We start from the raw sequence: 22,738 nt of genomic DNA, 5'->3' as shown, positions 1-22,738 counted from the left end.
CAGTTTGTACTTCCCAAGCGCTTAGTACAGTGCTCTGCACATAGTAAGCGCTCAATAAATACGATTGATGATGATGATCGGAAGGACCTGGATTCTAATCCTGGCTCCGCCACTTGTCTGCTGTGTCTCTTCCTTTCTCTGGGCCTCAGTTCCCTCGTCCGTAAAACGGGGACGAAGACTGTGAGCCCCATCATCATCATCAATCGTATTTATTGAACGCTTACTATGTGCAGAGCACTGTACTAAGCGCTTGGGAAGTACAAATTGGCAACATATAGGGACAGTCCCTACCCAACAGTGGGCTCACGGTCTAACAGGGACTGTGAAACATGTGAAACAGGGACTGTGTCCAACCTGGTAAACTTGTATCGGAGAAGCAGCACGGCTCAGTGGAAAAGAGCCCGGGCTTTGGAGTCCAAGGTCATGGGTTCCAATCTCGGCTCCGCCAGTTGTCAGCTGGGTGACTTTGGGCAAGTCGCTTCACTTCTCCGGGCCTCAGTTCCCTCATCTGGAAAATGGGGATGAAGACCGTGAGCCCCCAGTGGGACAATCTGATCACCTTGTAACCTCCCCAGCGCTTAGAACAGTGCTTTGCACATAGTAAGCGCTTAATAAATGCCATTATTATTATTATTATTATCTACCCCAGCGCTTAGAATGGTGCCTGGCACATAGTAAGCGCTTAACAAATACCATTAAAAAAAATGGCTGCCTTGCTGGACACCAGGATTTGGGGGTGGCGGGAGGGAAGGGAAAGAGGAGGACAAGGAGGGAGGGAAGGAAGTCAATGCGGACCCACTCCCCATTGGCTGGATTGCAGTAGGCGAGCTATGGGTGGGATGGGTTTAATCCCGGAAGGCTTCCCGGCGGAGGGGAGGTTTGGAAGTAGTTTACAGAATAATAATGATAATAATAATGATGGCATTTCTTAAGCACTTACTATGTGCGAAGCACTGTTCTAAGTGCTGGGGGGGGATACAAGGTGATCAGGTTGTCCCAAGGTGGGGCTCACAGTCTTAATCTCCATTTTACAGATGAGGTAACCGAGGCTCAGAGAAGTTAAATGACTGGCCCAAGGTCACACGGCAGACATGTGAAGGAGCCGGGATTAGAACCCATGACCTCTGACTCCCTAGCGCGTGCTCTTTCCATTGAGCCATGCTGCTTCCCAAATAATGATAATGGCATTTGTTAAGCACTTACTATGTGCCAAGCACTGTTCTAAGCACTGGGGTAGATTCAAGGTGATCAGGTTGTCCCACGGGGGGCTCACAGTCTTCATCCCCATTTTACAGATGAGGGAACTGAGGCACAGAGAAGTGAAGTACATATTTTACTTGTACATATCTATTGTATTTATTTTATTTTGTTAGTATAGTTTCGTTCTCTGTCTCCCCTTTTAGACTGTGAGCCCACTGTTGGGTAGGGACTGTCTCTATATGTTGCCAACTTGTACTTCCCAAGCGCTTAGTCCAGTGCTCTGCACACAGTAAGCGCTCAATAAATACGATTGAATGAATGAATGAATGCCGGGGCGGCGCCCAAGGAGATTGGGTTGGACGCAGGCCTTGTCCCGCAGCGGGCTCTTACCATGTGTATTACTCTATTTTTTTATTTATTTATTTATCTTATATTACTCTTTATTTACTTATTTTATTTGTACATGTTTATTCTATTTATTTTATTTTGTTAATATGTTTTGTTTTGTTGTCTGTCTCCCCCTTCTAGACTGTGAACCCACGGTTGGGTAGGGACCGTCTCTATATGTTGCCGATTTGTACTTCCCAAGCGCTTAGTACAGTGCTCTGCACACAGTAAGCGCTCAATAAATGCGATTGATTGATTGATTGATTGATTGAGGTGACTTGCCCAGAGTCACGCAGCTGACAAGTGGCGGAGCCGGAATTAGAACCCATGACCTCGGACTCCCAAGCCTGTGCTCTTTCCACCAAGTCACGCTGCTCTCTACAGAAGGGAAGGAGACTGGGTTTAATTAATTGGCTAATTAATTCATCAGTCAATCAATGGTATTTATTGAGCACTTACTGTGTGCAGAGTACTGTACTAAGCACTTGAGAAGCAGCGTGACACAGTAGATAGAGAGCGGGCCTGGGACTCAGAAGGTCATCATCATCATCATCATCAATCGTATTTATTGAGCGCTTACTATGTGCAGAGCACTGTACTAAGCGCTTGGGAAGTACAAATTGGCAACATATAGAGACAGTCCCTACCCAACAGTGGGCTCACAGTCTAAAAGGGGGAGAGAGAGAACAAAACCAAACATACTAACAAAATAAAATAGATAGAATAGATATGTACAAATAAAATAAATAAATAAATAAATAAATAAATAAATAAATAAAGGTCACGGGTTCTAATTCCGGCTCTGCCACGTGTCTGTTGTGTGACCTTGGGCAAGTCTCCCCCTTTTCGACTGTGAGCCCACTGTTGGGTAGGGACTGTCTCTATATGTGGCCAACTTGGACTTCCCAAGCGCTTAGTACAGTGCTCTGCACACAGTAAGCGCTCAATAAATACGATTGCTGATGATGATGAAGTCACTTCACTTCACTGGACCTCAGTTCCCTCCTCTGGAAAATGGGGATTGAGACTGTGAGCCCCACGTGAGACGGGGACTGTGTCCAACCTGATTTGCTTGTATCCACCCCAGAGTCTAGTACAGTGCCTGGCACATAGTAAGTGCTTAACAAATGCCATTGTTATTAATTATTATTATTATTACAATGCAACTAAGTTGGTAGACACATTCCTTTGCCCGAGAGAGCTCAGAGTCTGGGAGTGGGGGGTGGGAGGAGGAACTAAGACTTCCTTTGTGTGTGGAGTGGGGGGGGTCTTGGGAAAGTGATTTGCAAGAGGGAAGGATGTGGATTTAATCCCGAGGGGGGCCTTGAGAAGGAATTTACAGGAGGGAAGGGGTGTGGGTTTAATCCCGGAAGGCTTCCCAAAGGACGAGGGGGTTGGGAAGCAATTCACAGGAGGGAAGGGGTGTGGATTTAATCCAAGAAGACTTCCCAAGGGGGGGGCTTTGGGGAAGCAGTTTACAGGAGGGAAAGGGTGTGGATAAATGGAATCTGCAGATAATCCACACTCGGAAAGTACTTGGATAAATGTAATCCGCAGATAATCCACACTGGCCATCTCTTCACCCTGCCTGTGCCCCGAGTTGCCCTCAGGCCACCTGGTCAGTTTGGGGTCCTCCCGTCCCCACCCCCATGCCCACCCTGGGGAGGAAGATTCATCTCTGTCTCCCCCTCATCATCTTCCTTATTTTATTTGTACATATTTATTTTATTATTTTATTTGTCCATATCTATTCTATTTATTTTATTTTGTTAGTATGTTTGGTTTTGTTCTCTGTCTCCCCCTTTTAGACTGTGAGCCCACTGTTGGGTAGGGACTGTCTCTATATGTTGCCAATTTGTACTTCCCACGCGCTTAGTACAGTGCTCTGCACATAGTAAGCGCTCAATAAATTCGATTGATGATGATGATGATCTTCCTGGTCTCATCAATCGATCAATCAATCAATCAGTCGTATTTATTGAGCGCTTACTGTGTGCAGAGCACTGTACTAAGCGCTTGGGAAGTCCAAGCAGCATGGTACAAGCAAGCACAAGCAGGAGAAGCAGCATGGCTCAGTGGAAAAGAGCCCGGGCTTTGGAGTCAGAGGTCATGGGTTCAAATCCCAGCTCCGCCGCTTGTCAGCTGGGTGACTTTGGGCAAGTCACTTCACATCTCTGGGCCTCAGTTCCCTCATCTGTGAAATGGGGATGAAGACTGTGAGCCCCACGTGGAGCAACCTCATGACCTTGTATCCCCCCAGCACTTAGAACAGTGCTTTGCGCATAGTAGGCGCTTAATAAATGCCATTATTATTATTATTATTATTATTGTTACAAGTCGGCAACACACAGAGACAGTCCCTACCCAACAGTGGGCTCACAGTCTAGAAGGGGGAGATAGAGAACAAAACCAAACATACTAACAAAATAAAATAGAATAGATATGTACAAGTAAAATGAATGCATAAATAAATTGAGTAATAAATATGTACAAACATATATCTCTCATCCTCTACTGGTCTGCCTGTCTCTCCCCCTTCCCCTCATCCCCCTCTCCATCCCCCCATCTTACCTCCTTCCCTTCCCCACAGCACCTGTATATATGTATATATGTTTGTACAGATTTATTACTCTATTTTACTTGTACATATCTATTCTATTTATTTCATTTTGTTAGTATGTTTGGTTTTGTTCTCTGTCTCCCCCTTTTAGACTGCGAGCCCACCGTTGGGTAGGGACTGTCTCTATAGGTTGCCAACTTGTACTTCCCAAGCGCTTAGTACAGTGCTCTGCACGCAGTAAGCGCTCAATAAATACGATTGATGATGATGATGTCTCTCCGCCTCTGAGTCTCTGCTCCCTAGGTGTCACTGATTTTGTCTCTGTGTTTATCTCTGTCCGGGACTCTATGTCTCTGAGTGTCTCTGCCTCTAGTGTGTGTGTGTGTTTGTGTGTGTGGCCTTTGTCTCTAGCAATGTCTCTCAGGGTCTCTGGTGTTGTCTCTCTGAGTGTCTCTGACGGGGGCCCTGACTGTCTCTGCCTCTGGTCTCTTGTCTCTGCGTCTCTTATTGTCTCTGCCTCTCTCTGAATGTCTCTGTCTCCCGAGGTGCCACTGGCTTCGTGGTTCAGTGGAAAGAGCACAGGCTTGGGAGTCAGAGGTCGTGGGTTCTAATCCCGGCTCCGCCAATTGTCAGCTGTGTGACTTTGGGCAAGTCACTTAATTTCTCTGTGCTTCAGTTACCTCACCTATAAAATCAATCAATCAATCGTATTTATTGAGTGCTTACTGCGTGCAGAGCACTGTACTAAGCGCTTGGGAAGTACAAGTTGGCAACATATAGAGAAGCATATACTTCTATACACATAGAGAAGCAGCGTGGCTCAGTGGAAAGAGCCCGGGCTTCGGAGTCAGAGGTCAGGGGTTCGAATCCCGGCTCCGCCACTTGTCCGCTGCGTGACTTTGGGCAAGTCACTTCACTTCTCTGGGCCTCAGTTCCCTTATCTGTAAAATGGGGATGAAGACTGTGAGCCCATGTGGGACAACCTGATCATCTTGTATTCCCCCCCAGCGCTTAGAACAGTGCTGTGCACATAGTAAGCGCTTAATAAATGCCATTATTATTATTATTATATAGAGACAGTCCCTACCCAAAAGTGGGCTCACAGTCTAAAAGGCTCACAGTCTAAAAATGGGGATGAAGACTGTGAGCCCCCTGTGGGACAACCTGATCACCTCCCAGCGCTTAGAACAGTGCTTTGCACATAGTAAGCGCTTAACAAATGCCATCATTATTATTACTGTAACCTACCCAGCACTTAGAACAGTGCACATAGTAAGCACTTAATAAATGCCATTATTATTATTATTATTTTCAGCTGTATGACTTTGGGCAAGTCACTTAACTTCTCTGTGCCTGTTACCTCATCTGTAAAATGGGGATCAAGTTGTCTCATCATCATCATCAATCGTATTTATTGAGCACTTACTGTGTGCAGAGCACTGTACTAAGCGCTTGGGAAGTACAAGTTGGCAACATATAGAGACAGTCCCTACCCAATAGTGGGCTCACAGTCTTCAACCCCATTTTACAGATGAGGTAACTGAGGCCCAGAGAAGTGAAGGGACTTGCCCAAAGTCACACAGCTGACAAGTGGCGGGGCCGGGATTCGAACCCATGACCTCTGACTCCAAAGCCCGGGCTCTTTCCACTGAATTAAATCAGGAAGGGGGAGGATGCAGGGGAGGGGGCCGGGGGAGGGAAAGAGAGAGGATGGAGAGAGGAGGAGAGAGACAGAATGGGGAGGGGGAGCAGAGGGAGGAAGAAAGAGGAGGAAAGTATCCTCGTTGTGGGCAGAGAATAATAATAATAATCACTATAATATAATATAATAATATATAATATATTATATACACTACATTATATATTATATATTATAGTATATATAATATATTATATATATTATATAATAATATAATAATAATAATTATTATGGTATTTGTTGAGCACTTACTACTACTACTTTACTATTCTATTTATTTTGTTAATGATGTGCATATTTTATTCTGATGACACCTGTCCACATGTTTTGTTTTGTTGTCTGTCTCCCCCTCCCAGACTGTGAGCCTGCTGTTGAGTAGGGACCATCCCTATATGTTGCCAACTTGTACTTCCCAAGCGCTTAGTACAGTGCTCTGCACACAGTAAGCGCTCAATAAGTATGAATGAATGAATGAATGAGCCACGCTGCTTCTCTATGGGCAGGGAAGGTACAATACAGCAATAAAGAGAGACGATTGAATGAATTTAGTAAGCGCATTGAATGAATTTAGTAAGTACATCAATCAATACATATCAATCGTATTTATTGAGCGTTTACTGTGTGCAGAGCACTGTACTAAGCGCTTCAACAATCATCATCAATCGTCTTTATTGAGCGCTTACTGTGTGCAGAGCACTGTACTAAGCGATTGGGAAGTCCAAGTTGGCAACATCTAGAGACAGTCCCTACCCAACAGCGGGCTCACAGTCTAAAAGGGGGAGACAGAGAACAAAACCAAACATACTAACAAAATCAAATAGAATAGATATGTACAAGTAAAATAAATGAATAGAGTAACAAATATGTACAAACATATATACATATATACAGGTATACATATCATCATCATCAATCGTATTTATTGAGCGCTTACTATGTGCAGAGCACTGTACTAAGCGCTTGGGAAGTACAAATTGGCAACATATAGAGACAGTCCCTACCCAACAGTGGGCTCACAGTCTAGCGCTTGGGAAGTACAAGTTGGCATCCATCCCATTGATTGATGGATTGATTGGGAGGGGGCCTGGTGGGGTGGGCCCCGGGGTCCCATCTGGAAAGAGCACGGGCTATGGAGTCAGAGGTCATGGGTTCGAATCCCCGATCCATCACTTGTCAGCTGACTCTGGGCAAGTCACTTCACTTCTCTGGACCTCAGTTACTTCATCTGTAGAATTGGGGACTAAGACTGTGAGCCCCGCGTGGGACAACCTGATCACCTTGTATCTACCCCAGCGCTTAGAACGGTGCTTTGCACATAGTAAGCGCTTAACAAATACCCTTATTATTATTTTAGACCGTCTCTATATGCTACCAACTTGTACTTCCCAAGCGCTTAGTACAGTGCTCTGCACACAGTAAGCGCTCAATAAAGACGATTGATTGATTGATTGATTGATTATCTGACCCCCTTCCCCCTCCCTCCTTACAGAGCGGCAGCCCCCGGGACCCTCCGTTGCCGGCCATCGGGGCGACGGGCCTGGTGACCCTGGCCTTCGTGTGCCTGGGCCGGGTCAACGTCCTGGCCCCCATCGTCACCGTCACCTACATGCTGACCTACGCGGCCGTCAACCTCTCCTTCTTCTCCACCGGCCTGGCCCAGCCACGTGGCCCACCGCTCCGGGGAGGCCACCGGACCTCAGGGGCCCCCCGTGCCTCGATGCCCCTGCTGCCGCAGTCCGCGCCGGACAGGAGGCCCGGTTACGGGACCGCCGGCCCCCATCCCGGACCACTGCTGGCCTTGGCCCGCGGCCTGGACCAGTTGGTTGGGGTGGGACGGGGCTGGCAGGGGGCCAGACGGACCCTGAGGGACAGCTTCCAGCTGGACCCCAGACCACCTGGCCCCAGCGGGGGACAGGGTCGGGGGCTGCCCCAACAAGAGGGGACCGAGGGACCGTGGGACCCAGTGCTGCAAAGAACAGGTGAGGCTTCGGGTGAAGGCCAAGGGAAGAGAGAGCAGGGAGTGTAGAGGGAGAGTGTGAGCTGGGGGGCAGTAGGAGGAGAGAGTAGGGAAGTTAGTGGGAGGAGAGAGCCGGGAGGTTAGAGGGAGAATGATCTGGGCTGTAATAATAATAATAATAATAATCTCCTCACCGTACCTCGTTCTCGCCTGTCCCGCCATCGACCCCCGGCCCACGTCCTCCCCCGGGCCTGGAATGCCCCCAATCCCTCTGCCCCTCCGCCAAGCTCGCTCTCTTCCTCCATTCAAGGCCCTGCTGAGAGCTCACCTCCTCCAGGAGGCCTTCCCAGACTGAGCCCCTTCCTTCCCCTCCCCCTCGTCCCCCTCTCCATCCCCCCATCTTACCTCCTTCCCATCCCCACAGCACCTGTATATATGCATATATGGTTGTACATATTTACTACTCTATTTATTTTACTTGTACAGATCTATCCTATTTATTTTATTTTGTTGGTATGTTTGGTTTTGTTCTCTGTCTCCCCCTTTTAGACTGTGAGCCCACCGTTGGGTAGGGACTGTCTCTATGTGTTGCCAATTTGTACTTCCCAAGCGCTTAGTACAGTGCTCTGCACATAGTAAGCGCTCAGTAAATACGATTGATGATGATGATGATAATAATAATGATAATGGCATGTTAAGCGCTTACTATGTGCAGAGCACTGTCCTAAGCGCTGGGGGGGGGGGCACATAGTAAGTATGTTAGTATGTTTGTTTTTGTTCTCTGTCTCCCCCTTCTAGACTGTGCCGGGAGGTCAGAGGGAGAATGACCTGGGCTGCAATAATAATAATAATAATAATGGCATGTTAAGCGCTTACTATGTGCAGAGCACTGTCCTAAGCGCTGGGGGGGGGGCACATAGTAAGTATGTTAGTATGTTTGGTTTTGTTCTCTGTCTCCCCCTTCTAGACTGTGAGCCCACTGTTGGGTAGATGTTGCCAACTTGGACTTCCCAAGCGCTCAGTCCAGTGCTCTGCACATAGTAAGCGCTCAATAAATATGATTGATGATGATGAATACAAGGTGATCAAGTTGTCCACATGGGGCTCACGGTCTTAATCCCCATTTTCATCATCATCATCAATCGTATTTATTGAGCGCTTACTGTGTGCAGAGCACTGGAGTAAGCGCTTGGGAAGTCCAAGTTGGCAACGTATAGAGACGGTCCCTACCCAACAGTGGGCTCGCAGTCTGAAAGGGGGAGACAGAGAACAAAACCAAACATACTAACAAAATAAAATAAATAGAATAGATATGTATAAGTAAAATAAATAGAGTAATAAATATGTACAAACATATACGTATATACAGGTGCTGTGGGGAAGGGAAGGAGGTAAGATGGGGGGGATGGAGAGGGGGACGAGGGAGAGAGGAAAGAGGGGGCTCAGTGTGGGAAGGCCTCCTGGAGGAGGTGAGCTCTCAGGAGGGCCTTGAAGGGAGGAAGAGAGCTAGCTTGGCGGATGGGCAGAGGGAGGCCATTCCAGGCCCAGGGGAGGACGTGGGCCGGGGGTCGATGGCGGGACGGGCGAGAACGAGGTACGGTGAGGAGAACGAGGTACGGTTACCTCATTTTCCAGATGAGGTAACTGAGGCTCAGAGAAGTGAAGTGACTTGCCCAAGGTCACGCAGCAGACACGTGGCGGAGCTGGGATTCGAACCCATGACCTGTGACTCCAAAGCCCGAGCTCTTTCCACTGAGCCATGCTGCTTCTCTGTAGTAGGAAGCCCCCTTTTTCCTCTCCTCCTCCCCACCCTCCCTCCTTCCCCTCCCCACAGCCCCTGTATATATGTTTGTACCGATTGATTACTCTATTTATTTTACTTGTCCATATTTACTATTCTATTTATTTTGTTAATGATTCATTCATTCATTCATTCAATCGTATTTATTGAGCGCTTACTGTGTGCAGAGCACTGTATTAAGCGCTTGGGAAGTACAAGTCGGCAACATATAGAGACGGTCTATATGTGCATATAGATGTGCATCTAGCTTTATTTCTATTTATTCTGATGACTGGACACCCATCCACGTGTTTTGTTTTGCTGTCTGTCTTCCCCCTCTAGACTGTGAGCCCGTTGTTGGGTAGGGGCCATCTCTCTATGTTGCCGACTTGTACTTCCCAAGCGCTTAGCACAGTGCTCTGCATACAGTAAGCGCTCAATAAATACGATTGAATGAATGAATAGAGAGCAGGGAGGTTAGAGGGAGGGTGTGGGCTGGGGGGCAGTAGGAGAAAAGGGCAGGGGGTGTACAAGAAGCAGCGTGGCTCAGTGGAAGGAGCCCGGGCTTTGGAGTCAGAGGTCATGGGTTCAAATCCCGGCTCTGCCAACTGTCAGCTGGGTGACTTCGGGCAAGTCACTTAACTTCTCTGTGCCTCAGTTACCTCATCTGTAAAATGGGGATTAAAATTGTGAGCCCCGCATGGGACAACCTGATCACCTTGTAACCTCCCCAGCGCTTAGAACAGTGCTTTGCACATAGTAAGTGCTTAACAAATGCCATCATTATTATTATTATTAATCCCAACTCTGCCCCTTGTCTGCTTTGTGACCTTGGACAAGTCACTTCACTTCTATGGGCCCCAGTTCCCTCAACTGTAAAATGGGAAATGCGACTGTGAGCCCCCAGGAGGGACAGGGACTGTTGGAGAAGCTGCTGTGGCTCAGTGGAAAGGGCCTGGGCTTTGGAGTCAGAGGTCATGGGTTCAAATCCCGGCTCTGCCAACTGTCAGGTGGGTGACTTTGGGCAAGTCACTTCACTTCTCTGTGCCTCAGTTAACTCATCTGTAAAATGGGGATTAAAACTGTGAGCCCCCCATGGGACAACCTGATCACCTTGTAACCTCCCCAGCGCTTAGAACAGTGCTTTGCACATAGTAAGCGCTTAACAAATACCATCATTATTATTATTATTAATCCCAACTCTGCCCCTTGTCTGCTTTGTGACCTTGGACAAGTCACTTCACTTCTCTGGGCCCCAGTTTCCTCAACTGTAAAATGGGAAATACGACTGTGAGCCCCCAGGTGGGACAGGGACTGTTGGAGAAGCTGCTGTGGCTCAGTGGAAAGGGCCTGGGCTTTGGAGTCAGAGGTCATGGGTTCAAATCCCGGCTCTGCCAACTGTCAGCTGGGTGACTTCGGGCAAGTCACTTCACTTCTCTGTGCCTCAGTTACCTCATCTGTAAAATGGGGGTTAAAATTGTGAGCCCCACATGGGACAACCTGATCATCATCATCAATCGTATTTATTGAGCGCTTACTGTGTGCAGAGCACTGTACTAAGAGCTTGGGAAGTACAATTTGGCAACATATCACCTTGTAACCTCCCCAGCGCTTAGAACAGTGCCTTGCACATAGTAAGCGCTTAACAAATACCATCATTATTATTATTATTATTAATCCCAACTCTGCATCTCGTCTGCTTTGTGACCTTGGACAAGTCACTTCCCTTCTCTGGGCCCCAGTTCCCTCAACTGTAAAATGGGAAATACGACTGTGAGCCCCCAGGAGGGACAGGGACTGTATCCAATCCAATTTTTAGACTGTGAGCCCACTGTTGGGTAGGGACTGTCTCTATATGTTGCCTATTTGTACTTCCCAAGCGCTTAGTACAGTGCTCCGCACACAGTAAGCGCTCAATAAATACGATTGATGATAATTACCTTGTCTCTACCCAGCGCTTACAACAGTGTCTGACGCGTATTAACAAATACTATTAAAAAAAAAGAGTGTGAGCTGGGGGGAAGTGGGAGGAGAGAGCAGGGAGTTTCGATGGGGAGAGCGGGTCACCCCACGGATAATCGGGAACAGACCCTATTCCTGGGGGACAACAAGGTGAGAACGCAAGCGGGGAAGGACGAGACAATCGGAATTCTGCTTTCTCCCGCAGATTCGCCCCCCACTCCCGGTGCCCAGGACCCCCGGACTCCGCCACCTTCACCCTTCTCGCACCTATGCAACCCCTGGGTGTCCCTGGTTGGGGTGAGTCCCTGGGTCAGAGGTCAAAGCCCACCCCCACCATCCCCTCCTGGGGTCCCAGGGACTGGGAGAGGAGAAGGCCCCCGCTTTTTGTGTGCGATCTTAGAGGACTGGGCGGGAACGATTGGCTTTGGTTTTGGATTATCCGTGATTTCCATTATCCGTGGCTCCCCGTCATCCGCCCTGTGGCCGGGATCCCAGCTAGTGGACTACGGGAGGTCCCTGGGGGGGTCTCGGGGGTCCTGAGAGCCGTCCGTGGTCCGCAGGCCTTCGGCTTCCTGGTGGTGGTGTTCCTGATCCAGTGGGTCTACACCTTGGTCAATCTGGCCATTGCCGGCTCGCTGTACCTCTACATCCGTCGGGTCAATCCTGGAAGCCACCCTGGTACGTGGGGGGACGGGAGGACCCTCCCCCAGCCCGGAGACCCCCGCCCTCTCCTACAGAAAATGGGCCCATTCCGGGAGCCAGCACAAGGGGTGTGGGGGGGGGAACCAAAATAGTAATTATAATGTAATAATGGCATTTGTTAAGCGCTTACTATGTGCAAAGCACTGTTCTAAGCGCTGCGGGGGATACAAGGTGATCAGGCTGTCCCATGTGGGGCTCACAATCTTAATCCCCATTTTACAGATGACGGGACTGAGGCTCAGAGAAGTTAAGTGACTTGCCCAAGGTCACACAGCAGACATGTGGCAGAGCCGGGGTTCGAACCCATGACCTCTGACTCCCAAGCCCGGGCCCTTTCCACTGAGCCACGCTGCTTCTCTAATTATAATAATTATAATTATTATATGCCTACCAACTCTATTGTATTCTTCATTCATTCAATCGTATTTGTTAATTGTAATTAATTATAATAATATAAGGGACTTGGGTTCTAATCCCAGCTCTGTCACATATCTCCTGTGTGACCTTAGGTAAGTCACTTCACTTCTCTGGGCCTCAGTTATGGCATGGGGATTAAAACTGTGCGCCCCATGTGGGACACGGACTGTGTCCACCCTGATTAGCTTCTATCGAACCCAGGACTTAGTACAGTGCCTGCAGCATAGTGAGCGCTTAACAAATACCACATAATCGGTCCCACCGCTTTTCTGCCGTGTGACCTTGGACAAGTCACTTGCCTTCTCCGTGCCTCAGTTACCTCATCTGTAAAATGAGGATTGAGACAGTGAGCCCCACGTGGGACGAGGGACTGTGCCCAACCCGCTTTGCTTGTGTCCACCTCAGCGCTCAGTACAGTGCCGGGCACATAGTAAGCGCTTACAAATATCATTAGAGAGAAGCAGCGTGGCTTAGTGGAAAGAGCCTGGGCTTTGGAGTCAGAGGTCATGGGTCATGGGTTCGAATCCCGACTCTGCCACATGTCTGCTTTGTGACCTTGGGCAAGTCACTCAACTTCTCTGTGCCTATTACCTCATCTGTAAAATGGGGATTAAGACTGTAAGCCCCAAGTGGGACAACGTGATCACCTTGTATCCCCTCGCGCTTAGAACAGTGCTTTGCACATAGTAAGTGCTTAACAAATACCACCATTATTACGAGAAGCGGCGTGGCTCAGTGGAAAGAGCCCGGGCTTTGGAGGCAGAGGTCATGGGTTCGAATCCCGACTCCGCCACATGTCTGCTGCGTGATCTTGGGCAAGTCACAACTTCTCTGGGCCTCAGTTACCTCATCTGTAAAATGGGGATTAAGACTGTGAGCCCCACGTGGGACAACCTTATCACCCTGTATCCTCCTCAGCGCTTAGAACAGTGCTCTGCACATAGTAAGTGCTTAACAAATGCCAATTATTATTATTATATGATTATTATTAGTATTATTAGACTGTAAGCTCGTTCCGGGCAGGAAGCATGCCTACCAACTCTATTGTATTCTTCATTCATTCAATTGTATTTGTCAAGCGCTTACTGAGTGCAGGGCACTGTACTAAGTGCTTGTTAATGTGCAATACAATTCCCTGCCCGCAACGAGATCACAGTCTTCTCCCCCAAGCTTTTAGTATGGTGTTCTGTACTCAGTAAGTGCTCAATAAATATCACTGATTGATCAGAGCTTAGAACAGTGCTTTGCACTTAGTAAGCGCTTAATAAATGCCATTATTATTATTTGTGGTGGTATTTGTTCGGTGCTTACTATGTGCCCAGCGCTGCGCTGAGCGCTGGGGCAGAGACATGTCAATCAGAGCAGGCCAGTCCCTTGTCCTGGGTGTCTTGATGTCTCTCCCTCTCTCGTCTCTCCCCTTCCATCTCCGTCTCTTCCCTGCCCAGGACCAACGGGAAACTGCCGCTTCTTCCGAAGGGTTAAGTCAGTTTGTGTGCCGGCCTTCAGGTGCGTCTATTAAGTACTCCCCCCCTTCATCCTCCTCTTCCCCCCATCCTTCTTCCCCCACCTCCTCCTCTCTCCCTCCTGGGGGAGGTCTCAAGGGCTGGGGGGCTTTGGAGGGCTTTGAGGGGCCGAGGGGCCTGGGGTTGGGGGCTCAGGAAGGCTCTGAAAGGCTAGGGGGTCTGGGGAAGTCTTGGGGGGTCTGGGGGTCCAGGATATTGGAGGGGTCTTGGGGGGCTCCGGAGCGGTTGGGGTGTCTGAGGGGGCTTGAGGGTGTCTTAAGGCCTAGGGGGCCTGGGGAGGCTCTGAAGGGCCAGGGTGTCTGTGGGGTCTTGGGGGGCTCTGAGGGTCTGGGGAGTCTTGGGGGGCACTCTGAGGGGTCTTGGGGGGTCTGAGAGGCCGGGGCGTCTAGGGGTCTTGGGGTGCTCTGAGGGGCAGGGTTGGCTGGAGGGGTCCTGGGAGGACTCTGAGGGGCTGGAGGGGCTGGTTTGGGGGGCTCCGAGGGGCCAGAATATCTTAGGGGTCCTTGGGGTGGCCCTGAGGGGCCGTAATCAATCAATCAATCAATCGTATTTATTGAGCGCTTACCGTGTGCAGAGCACTGTACTAAGCGCTTGGGAAGTACAATCATCGTCGTCATCATCAATCGTATTTATTGAGTGCTTACTATGTGCAGAGCACTGTATTAAGCGCTTGGGAAGTACAAATTGGCAACATATAGAGACAGTCCCTACCCAACAGTGGGCTCACAGTCTAAAAGGGGGAGACAGAGAACAAAACCAAACATGCTAACAAAATAAAATAAATAGAATAGATATGTACAAGTAAAATAAATAAATAGAGTAAAAAAAAATATGTACAAACATATATACATATATATACATCTGTACATATATATATGATATATACATATATCAATCAATCAATCAATCGTATTTATTGAGCGCTTACCGTGTGCAGAGCACTGCACTGAGCGCTTGGGAAGTCCAAGTCGGCAACATCTAGAGACGGTCCCTACCCAACAGCGGGCTCACAGTCTAGAGGGGGGAGACAGACGACAAAACCAAACATATCATCATCAATCGTATTTATTGAGCGCTTACTATGCGCAGAGCACTGTACTAAGCGCTCGGGAAGTACAAATTGGCAACATATAGAGACAGTCCCTACCCAACAGTGGGCTCACAGTCGAAAACATACGTCTGTGGCAGGGGTCTTGGGGCAGAGCTCTGAGGGACCGGGGTGTCCGGGAAGTCTTGTAGGCCTGTTGGGGGTCTTGGGGAAGCTTGGATGGGATCTTGGAGGGGAACTGAGGCTGGGGAGGGCGTCTTGGGGAAGGTTGGATGGGATCTATCCAAGCTAAGCTCTCTTCCTCCCTTCAAGGCCCTGCTGAGAGCTCACCTCCTCCAGGAGGCCTTCCCAGACTGAGCCCCTTCCTTCCCCTCCCCCTCGTCCCCCCTCCATCCCCCCATCTTACCTCCTTCCCTTCCCCATAGCACCTGTATATATGTATATATGGTTGTCCATATTTATTACTCTATTTATTTATTTATTTTACTTGTACATTTCTATCCTATTTTATTTTGTTGGTATGTTTGGTTCTGTTCTCCGTCTCCCCCTTTTAGACTGTGAGCCCGCTGTTGGGTAGGGACCGTCTCTACGTGTTGCCAATTTGTACTTCCCAAGCGCTTAGTCCAGTGCTCTGCACATAGTAAGCGCTCCGTAAATACGATTGATTGATTGATTGATTGATCTTGGAGGGGATCTGAGGGCTGGGGGGTCTCACAGGGGGTGTTTGGAGGTTGATGGGAAGGGCCCCCCCCCAACCAGGGGCGAGGTTTCCCTAAAGTTTCCCACTGAATTATCAGGCCGGGGCGGGGGCTTCCTGCCCCTCCGCCCCTCCCTGGCGGCTTCCTGGTGCCGGAGGGTCCGCCCGGCCGGACCAAGCAACGGAGCGGGACAGGAACAATGTTTTCCGGACTGACCGGGAAGGCCCCGGGGCCTGGGCCGGGAGGCGGGAGACGGGAGCTGCCAAGGAGACCCTTGGCTCATGCCCATTTCCAGCAGAGAGCCGGGCCACTGCACCCCTGGGGACGTTGGGCCTAGTCCCTCGCTGGACTGCCACTGTAGAAACGCCCAGTCCCCTCCAATAATATTAATAATACCTGGGATATTTTCCAGTAATCATCAATCGTATTTATTGAGCGCTTACTGGGTGCACAGCACTGTACTAAGCGCTTTAAGACCTGTGATGTTTGTTAAGCACTTCCTTTGCGCCAGGCGCTAGGGTGGATACAACCAGATCCGGTCGGACGCAGTCCCCGGCCCACGTGGGGCTCACAGACTCAATCCCCATTCTACAGACGAGGAAACCGAGGCCCGGAGAAGCGAAAGTGACTTGCCCGAGACCACGCAGGAGCCAAGTGGAGGCGTTGGGATTAGAACCCATGACCTTCTGATTCCCAGGCCCGTGCTCTGTCCACCAACCCGGGCTGCTTCTCCGCTGCAGAAATCAATCAATCGTATTTATTGAGCGCTTATTATGTGAAGAGCACTGTACTAAGCGCTTTAATACCGTTAAGCACTTACTTTGTGCCAGGCGCTGGGGTGGATACAACCAGATCGGGTCGGACGCAGTCCCCGGCCCACGTGGGGCTCGCAGACTCAATCCCCGTTTTACAGACGAGGAAACCGAGGCCCGGAGAAGCGAAAGTGACTTGCCCGAGACCACGCAGGAGCCAAGTGGAGGCGTTGGGATTAGAACCCATGACCTTCTGATTCCCAGGCCCGGGCTCTGTCCACCACCCCGGGCTGCTTCTCCGCTGTAGAAATCAATCAATCAATCAATCAATCGTATTTATTGAGCGCTTACTATGTGCGGAGCACTGTACTAAGCGCTTTAATACTGTTAAGCACTTACTTTGTGCCAGGCGCTGGGGTGGATACAACCAGATCGGGTTGGACGCAGTCCCTGGCCCACGTGGGGCTCACAGACTCAATCCCCACTGTACAGACGAGGAAACCGAGGCCCGGAGAAGCGAAAGTGACTTGCCCGAGACCACGCAGGAGCCAAGTGGAGGCGTTGGGATTAGAACCCATGACCTTCCGATTCCCAGGCCCGTGCTCTGTCCACCACCCCGGGCTGCTTCTCCGCTGCAGAAATCAATCAATCGTATTTATTGAGCGCTTATTATGTGAAGAGCACTGTACTAAGCGCTTTAATACCGTTAAGCACTTACTTTGTGCCAGGCGCTGGGGTGGATACAACCAGATCGGGTCGGACGCAGTCCCCGGCCCACGTGGGGCTCGCAGACTCAATCCCCGTTTTACAGACGAGGAAACCGAGGCCCGGAGAAGCGAAAGTGACTTGCCCGAGACCACGCAGGAGCCAAGTGGAGGCGTTGGGATTAGAACCCATGACCTTCTGATTCCCAGGCCCGGGCTCTGTCCACCACCCCGGGCTGCTTCTCCGCTGTAGAAATCAATCAATCAATCAATCAATCGTATTTATTGAGCGCTTACTATGTGCGGAGCACTGTACTAAGCGCTTTAATACTGTTAAGCACTTACTTTGTGCCAGGCGCTGGGGTGGATACAACCAGATCGGGTTGGACGCAGTCCCTGGCCCACGTGGGGCTCACAGACTCAATCCCCACTGTACAGACGAGGAAACCGAGGCCCGGAGAAGCGAAAGTGACTTGCCCGAGACCACGCAGGAGCCAAGTGGAGGCGTTGGGATTAGAACCCATGACCTTCCGATTCCCAGGCCCGGGCTCTGTCCACCACCCCGGGCTGCTTCTCCGCTGTAGAAATCAATCAATCAATCAATCGTATTTATTGAGCGCTTACTGTGTGCAGAGCACTGTACTAAGCGCTTTAATACCGTTAAGCACTTACTTTGTGCCGTACGCTGGGGTGGATACAACCAGATCGGGTCGGACGCAGTCCCCAGCCCACGTGGGGCTCACAGACTCAATCCCCATTTTACAGACGAGGAAACCGAGGCCCGGAGAAGCGAAAGTGACTTGCCCGAGACCACGCAGGAGCCAAGTGGAGGCGTTGGGATTAGAACCCATGACCTTCCGATTCCCAGGCCCGGGCTCTGTCCACCACCCCGGGCTGCTTCTCCGCTGTAGAAATCAATCAATCAATCAATCAATCGTATTTATTGAGCGCTTACTATGTGCAGAGCACTGTACTAAGCGCTCTAATACCGTTAAGCACTTACTTTGTGCCAGGCACTGGGGTGGATACAACCAAATCGGGTCAGACGCAGTCCCCGGACCACGTGGGGCTCACAGACTCAATCCCCATTTTACAGACGAGGAAACCGAGGGCCGGAGAAGCGAAAGTGACTTGCCCGAGACCACGTAGGAGCCAATTGGAGGTGTTGGGATTAGAACCCATGACCTACTGATTCCCAGGCCCGTGCTCTGCCCACCACCCCGGGCTGCTTCTCCGCTGTAGATATCAATCAATCAATCAATCGTATTTATTGAGCGCTTACTATCATCATCATCATCAATCGTATTTATTGAGCGCTTACTATGTGCAGAGCACTGTACTAAGCGCTTGGGAAGTACAAATTGGCAACATATAGAGACAGTCCCTACCCAACAGTGGGCTCATGACCTCCTCTATGGTAGCTTCCCATGCCCACCACTGTAGAAACACCCCCCGGCCTCCTCTGTAGAAGCTGCCCATGCCCACCATTGTAGAAATAATAATAATGATAATAATGATGGTATTTGTTAAGCGCTTACTATGTGCAAAGCACTGTTCTAAGTGCTGGGGAGGGTACAGGGTGATCAGGTTGTCCCACGGGGGGCTCATGGTTTTAACCCCTATTTTATAAATGAGGTAACTGAGGCACAGAGAAGTGAAGTGGTTTGCCCAAAGTCACACATCTGACAGTCGGCGGAGCCGGGATTTGAACCCACGACCTGAACCCATGACCTGACTCCAAAGCCTGTGCTCTTTCCACTAGCTAGAAGTGATGCATAAATTATAGGAAGAAAGTAAAAGGGACAGAGTAGAGGAAGAAAATATTGCCTTTTCATCCCAGGCATAGGGTAGTCCGTATGCCTCGATATAGATATGGTCCTTAACTCAGCGCTTAGAACAGTGTTGTGCACGTAGTAAGCGCTTAAGAAATGCCATCATCTTTAATTAATTAACTCCCTCTGGCCTGTAAGCCCGTTGTGGGCAGGGAATGTGTCTGTTCATTGTTATATTGTCCTCTCCCAAACACTTAGCACAGTGCTCTGCACACAGTAAGGGCTCAATCAGGAAACTGCATGGTCTATCGGATAGAGCAGGGGCCTGGGCCTGGGTTCTAATCCTGGCGCTGCCACTTGCCTGCTGTGTGACTTTGGGCAAGTCACTTCGCTTCTCTGGGCCTCAGGTCTCTCGTCTGGAAAATGGGGACGAAGACTGTGAGCCCCATGTGAGACAGTAGCTGTGTCCAACCTGATTCCCTTGTATGTACCTCAGCGCTTAGAACAGTGCTTGACACATAGTAAGCGCTTCACAAACGCCATCCTTATTATTAACAATGATTGAATGAATGAATGAACCTTCCGGGTTAGAAACAGGGCCACTGTGGATTTTACGCACACCCGCCCGTGGAGAAGTAGTAGAGAAGCAGCGTGGCTCAGTGGAAAGAGCCCGGGATTTGGAGTCAGAGGTCATGGGTTCGAATCCCGACTCCGCCACACGTCTGCTGTGTGATCTTGGGCAAGGCACTTAACTTCTCTGGGCCTCAGTTCCCTCGTCTGTAAAATGGGGATTAACATCAACATCAAGCGTATTTATTGAGCGCTTACTATGTGCAGAGCACTGTACTAAGCGCTTGGGAAGTACAAATTGGCAACATATAGAGACAGTCCCTACCCGACAGTGGGCTCACAGTCTAAAAGGGGGAGAAAGAGAACAAAACCAAACATACTAACAAAATAAAATAAATATAATAGATATGTACAAGTAGAATAAATAAATACATAGAGTAATAAATATGTACAAACATATATACATATATGCAGGTGCTGTGGGGAAGGGAAGGAGGTAAGATGGGGGGATGGAGAGGGGGACGAGGGGGAGGGATTAAGACTGGGAGCCCCACGTGGGACAACCTGATCACCCTCCCCAGCACTTAGAATAGTGCTTGGCACGTAGTAAGCGCTTAATAAATGCCAATTATATATAAGTGGACCTCGCCCGCTCCCAGCCGGGCACCCCGTGATTGGGTATCAATCACTCAATCAATCAATCGTATTTATTGAGCGCTTACTATGTGCAGAGCACTGGACTAAGCGCTTGGGAAGTACAAATTGGCAACACATAGAGACGGTCCCTACCCAACAGTGGGCTCACAGTCTAAAAGGGGGGGACAGAGAACAGAACCAAACATACCAGCAAAATAAAATAAATGGGATAGAAATGTACAAGTAAAATAAATAAATAAATAAATAAATAGAGTAATAAATATGTACAACCATATATACATATATACATATATACATATGTAAAATGGGGATTAAGACTGTGAGCCCCCTGAGGGACATCCTGATCACCCTGTAAGCTCCCCAGCACTTAGAACAGTGCTTTGCACATAGTAAGCGCTTAATAAATGCCATTATTATTATTTATTATTACATATATAGATATACATATATATATGTATATACATATATATGTATGTATATATATGTATATACATATATATGTATATCTATCTATATATCTATATAGATAGATATATATACATATATATATCTATATATCTATATATAGATAGATAGATATATAGATATATAGATATATATACATATATATGTCTATATATCCATATATCTATATATCTATCTATCTATATAGATATATACATATATATGTCTATATATCTATATATCTATATAGATAGATATATATAGATATATAGATATATAGACATATATATGTATATATATATCTATATATATAGATAGATATAGATACATATATATCTCTATATATCTATATATAGATATATATATAGATAGATATATATCTATATATATAGATATATATAGATATATATATAGATATATAGATATATATACATATATATATACACACATATATATGTATATACATATATACATATATACATATATACATGTATATATATCTATATATCTATATATATAGATATATATGTATATATAGATATATAGATATATACATAGATATATATCTATATATATCTATATATCTATATATAGATATATAGATATATACATAGATATATATCTATATATATCTATATATCTATATATATATAGATATATATGTATATATAGATATATAGATATATAGATATACATATATATATATATCACCTTCTGCAGCGGTGCCCAGGGACCCAAGGAGCAGATGGTCTTGACCCCAGCCCTGCCCAGTGTCGAGGTGGAAACTGCCCAGCTCAACCAGGACAACTCGGACTTCGCTGCCCGAGACCGTTACCATGGCTCCTCGCTGGTCAGCCGGGGGGAGTTGGGGACCTCTCCCCCCACCACCGCCCGCCTCACAGCCCCCTTGCCCACTCCTTGCCCCCCGGAAGGCCGGAGGGAGACGGGGGACCAGATCCCGGAGAAGGGTCTCAGCCCATAGAGGCCCAGGGGCACGAGGCAGCACCAGAAATGGGGTTTGGGTGGTCCGGAACCCGGACTTGGACATGGGGTCATGTCATTCCCCAGGGCGGCGTGCGGCGGGATGCCACAGGCCTTCCATTAAAGCCGCCAGATTCCTGGGAATTCTGCTTTTTCCGGGAGCCCTCGGCCTCCGGCCACACCGTCTGGGGGAGCGGAGCGGGGGGCTGCATGGACAAAGGGAGGGTCACTGTAGGGGCCGAGCTCTGGGAGGGTCGACCCCCTGGCATTGGCGGGGCGGCTTTGGGGGACCACAGGAGGAGGAGGAGGCCAAAGTGGGGGTAGGCCTCGAGTGGGACAGAGGGTAGAATTGTGTCTGTTTATTGTTATACTTTCAAGCGCTTAGTACAGTGCTCTGCACATAGTAAGCGCTCAATAAATACGATTGATTGATTGATTTCCCAAGTGCTTAGTACGGTGCTCTGCGCCCAGTAAGCGCTCAATAAATACAATTGAATGAATGAATGAATGAATGAATGAATGAAGATAAAATGACCACGGATAATCCAGAAAGGGGATAATCTACTGGAATCTACAGAAGCAGCGTGGCTCAGTGGAAAGAGCCCGGGCTTTGGAGTCAGAGGTCAGGGGTTCGAATCCCGGCTCCACCACGTGTCTGCTGCGTGATCTCGGGCAAGTCACTTAACTTCTCGGAGCCTCAGTTCCCTCATCTGTTAAATGGGGATGAAGACTGTAAGCCCCCCGTGGGACAACCTGATCGCCTTGTATCCCCCCCCCCCCAGCGCTTAGAACGGTGCTTTGCACATAGTAAGCGCCTAAGAAATGCCATCATTATTATTATTATTATTATTGGAGGCCTGTCAGAATTCCCGGGTGCGTTCGTGGTAAGGGAAACACTGTGCTGGGTGGTGAGGGAGGGCAGAGG

At 48.6% G+C, this 22,738-nt stretch overlaps 1 protein-coding gene across 1 annotated transcript in view; it reads left to right on the top strand.

The window, feature by feature from the left end:
• SLC12A8 (solute carrier family 12 member 8) overlaps window positions 1–21,814 on the top strand; it is an 83,066-nt gene extending 61,252 nt beyond the window's left edge. The window contains exons 9-14 of the mRNA XM_038751930.1: window positions 7,336–7,825; window positions 11,751–11,842; window positions 12,106–12,223; window positions 14,110–14,170; window positions 16,033–16,156; window positions 21,572–21,814. Coding sequence (XP_038607858.1) covers window positions 7,336–7,825; window positions 11,751–11,842; window positions 12,106–12,223; window positions 14,110–14,170; window positions 16,033–16,156; window positions 21,572–21,814 — 1,128 coding nt within the window. The remainder of the gene's footprint in view (window positions 1–7,335; window positions 7,826–11,750; window positions 11,843–12,105; window positions 12,224–14,109; window positions 14,171–16,032; window positions 16,157–21,571) is intronic.
• The last annotated feature ends 924 nt before the right edge of the window (window positions 21,815–22,738 follow it).

Source organism: Tachyglossus aculeatus, chromosome 1 (genome assembly GCF_015852505.1).
Source record: "Tachyglossus aculeatus isolate mTacAcu1 chromosome 1, mTacAcu1.pri, whole genome shotgun sequence".
In the NCBI taxonomy this organism is placed as follows: Eukaryota; Metazoa; Chordata; class Mammalia; order Monotremata; family Tachyglossidae; genus Tachyglossus; species Tachyglossus aculeatus.
The sequence above is the reverse complement of the archived record's forward strand: the minus strand, read 5'-3'. Positions and strand labels throughout refer to the sequence as shown.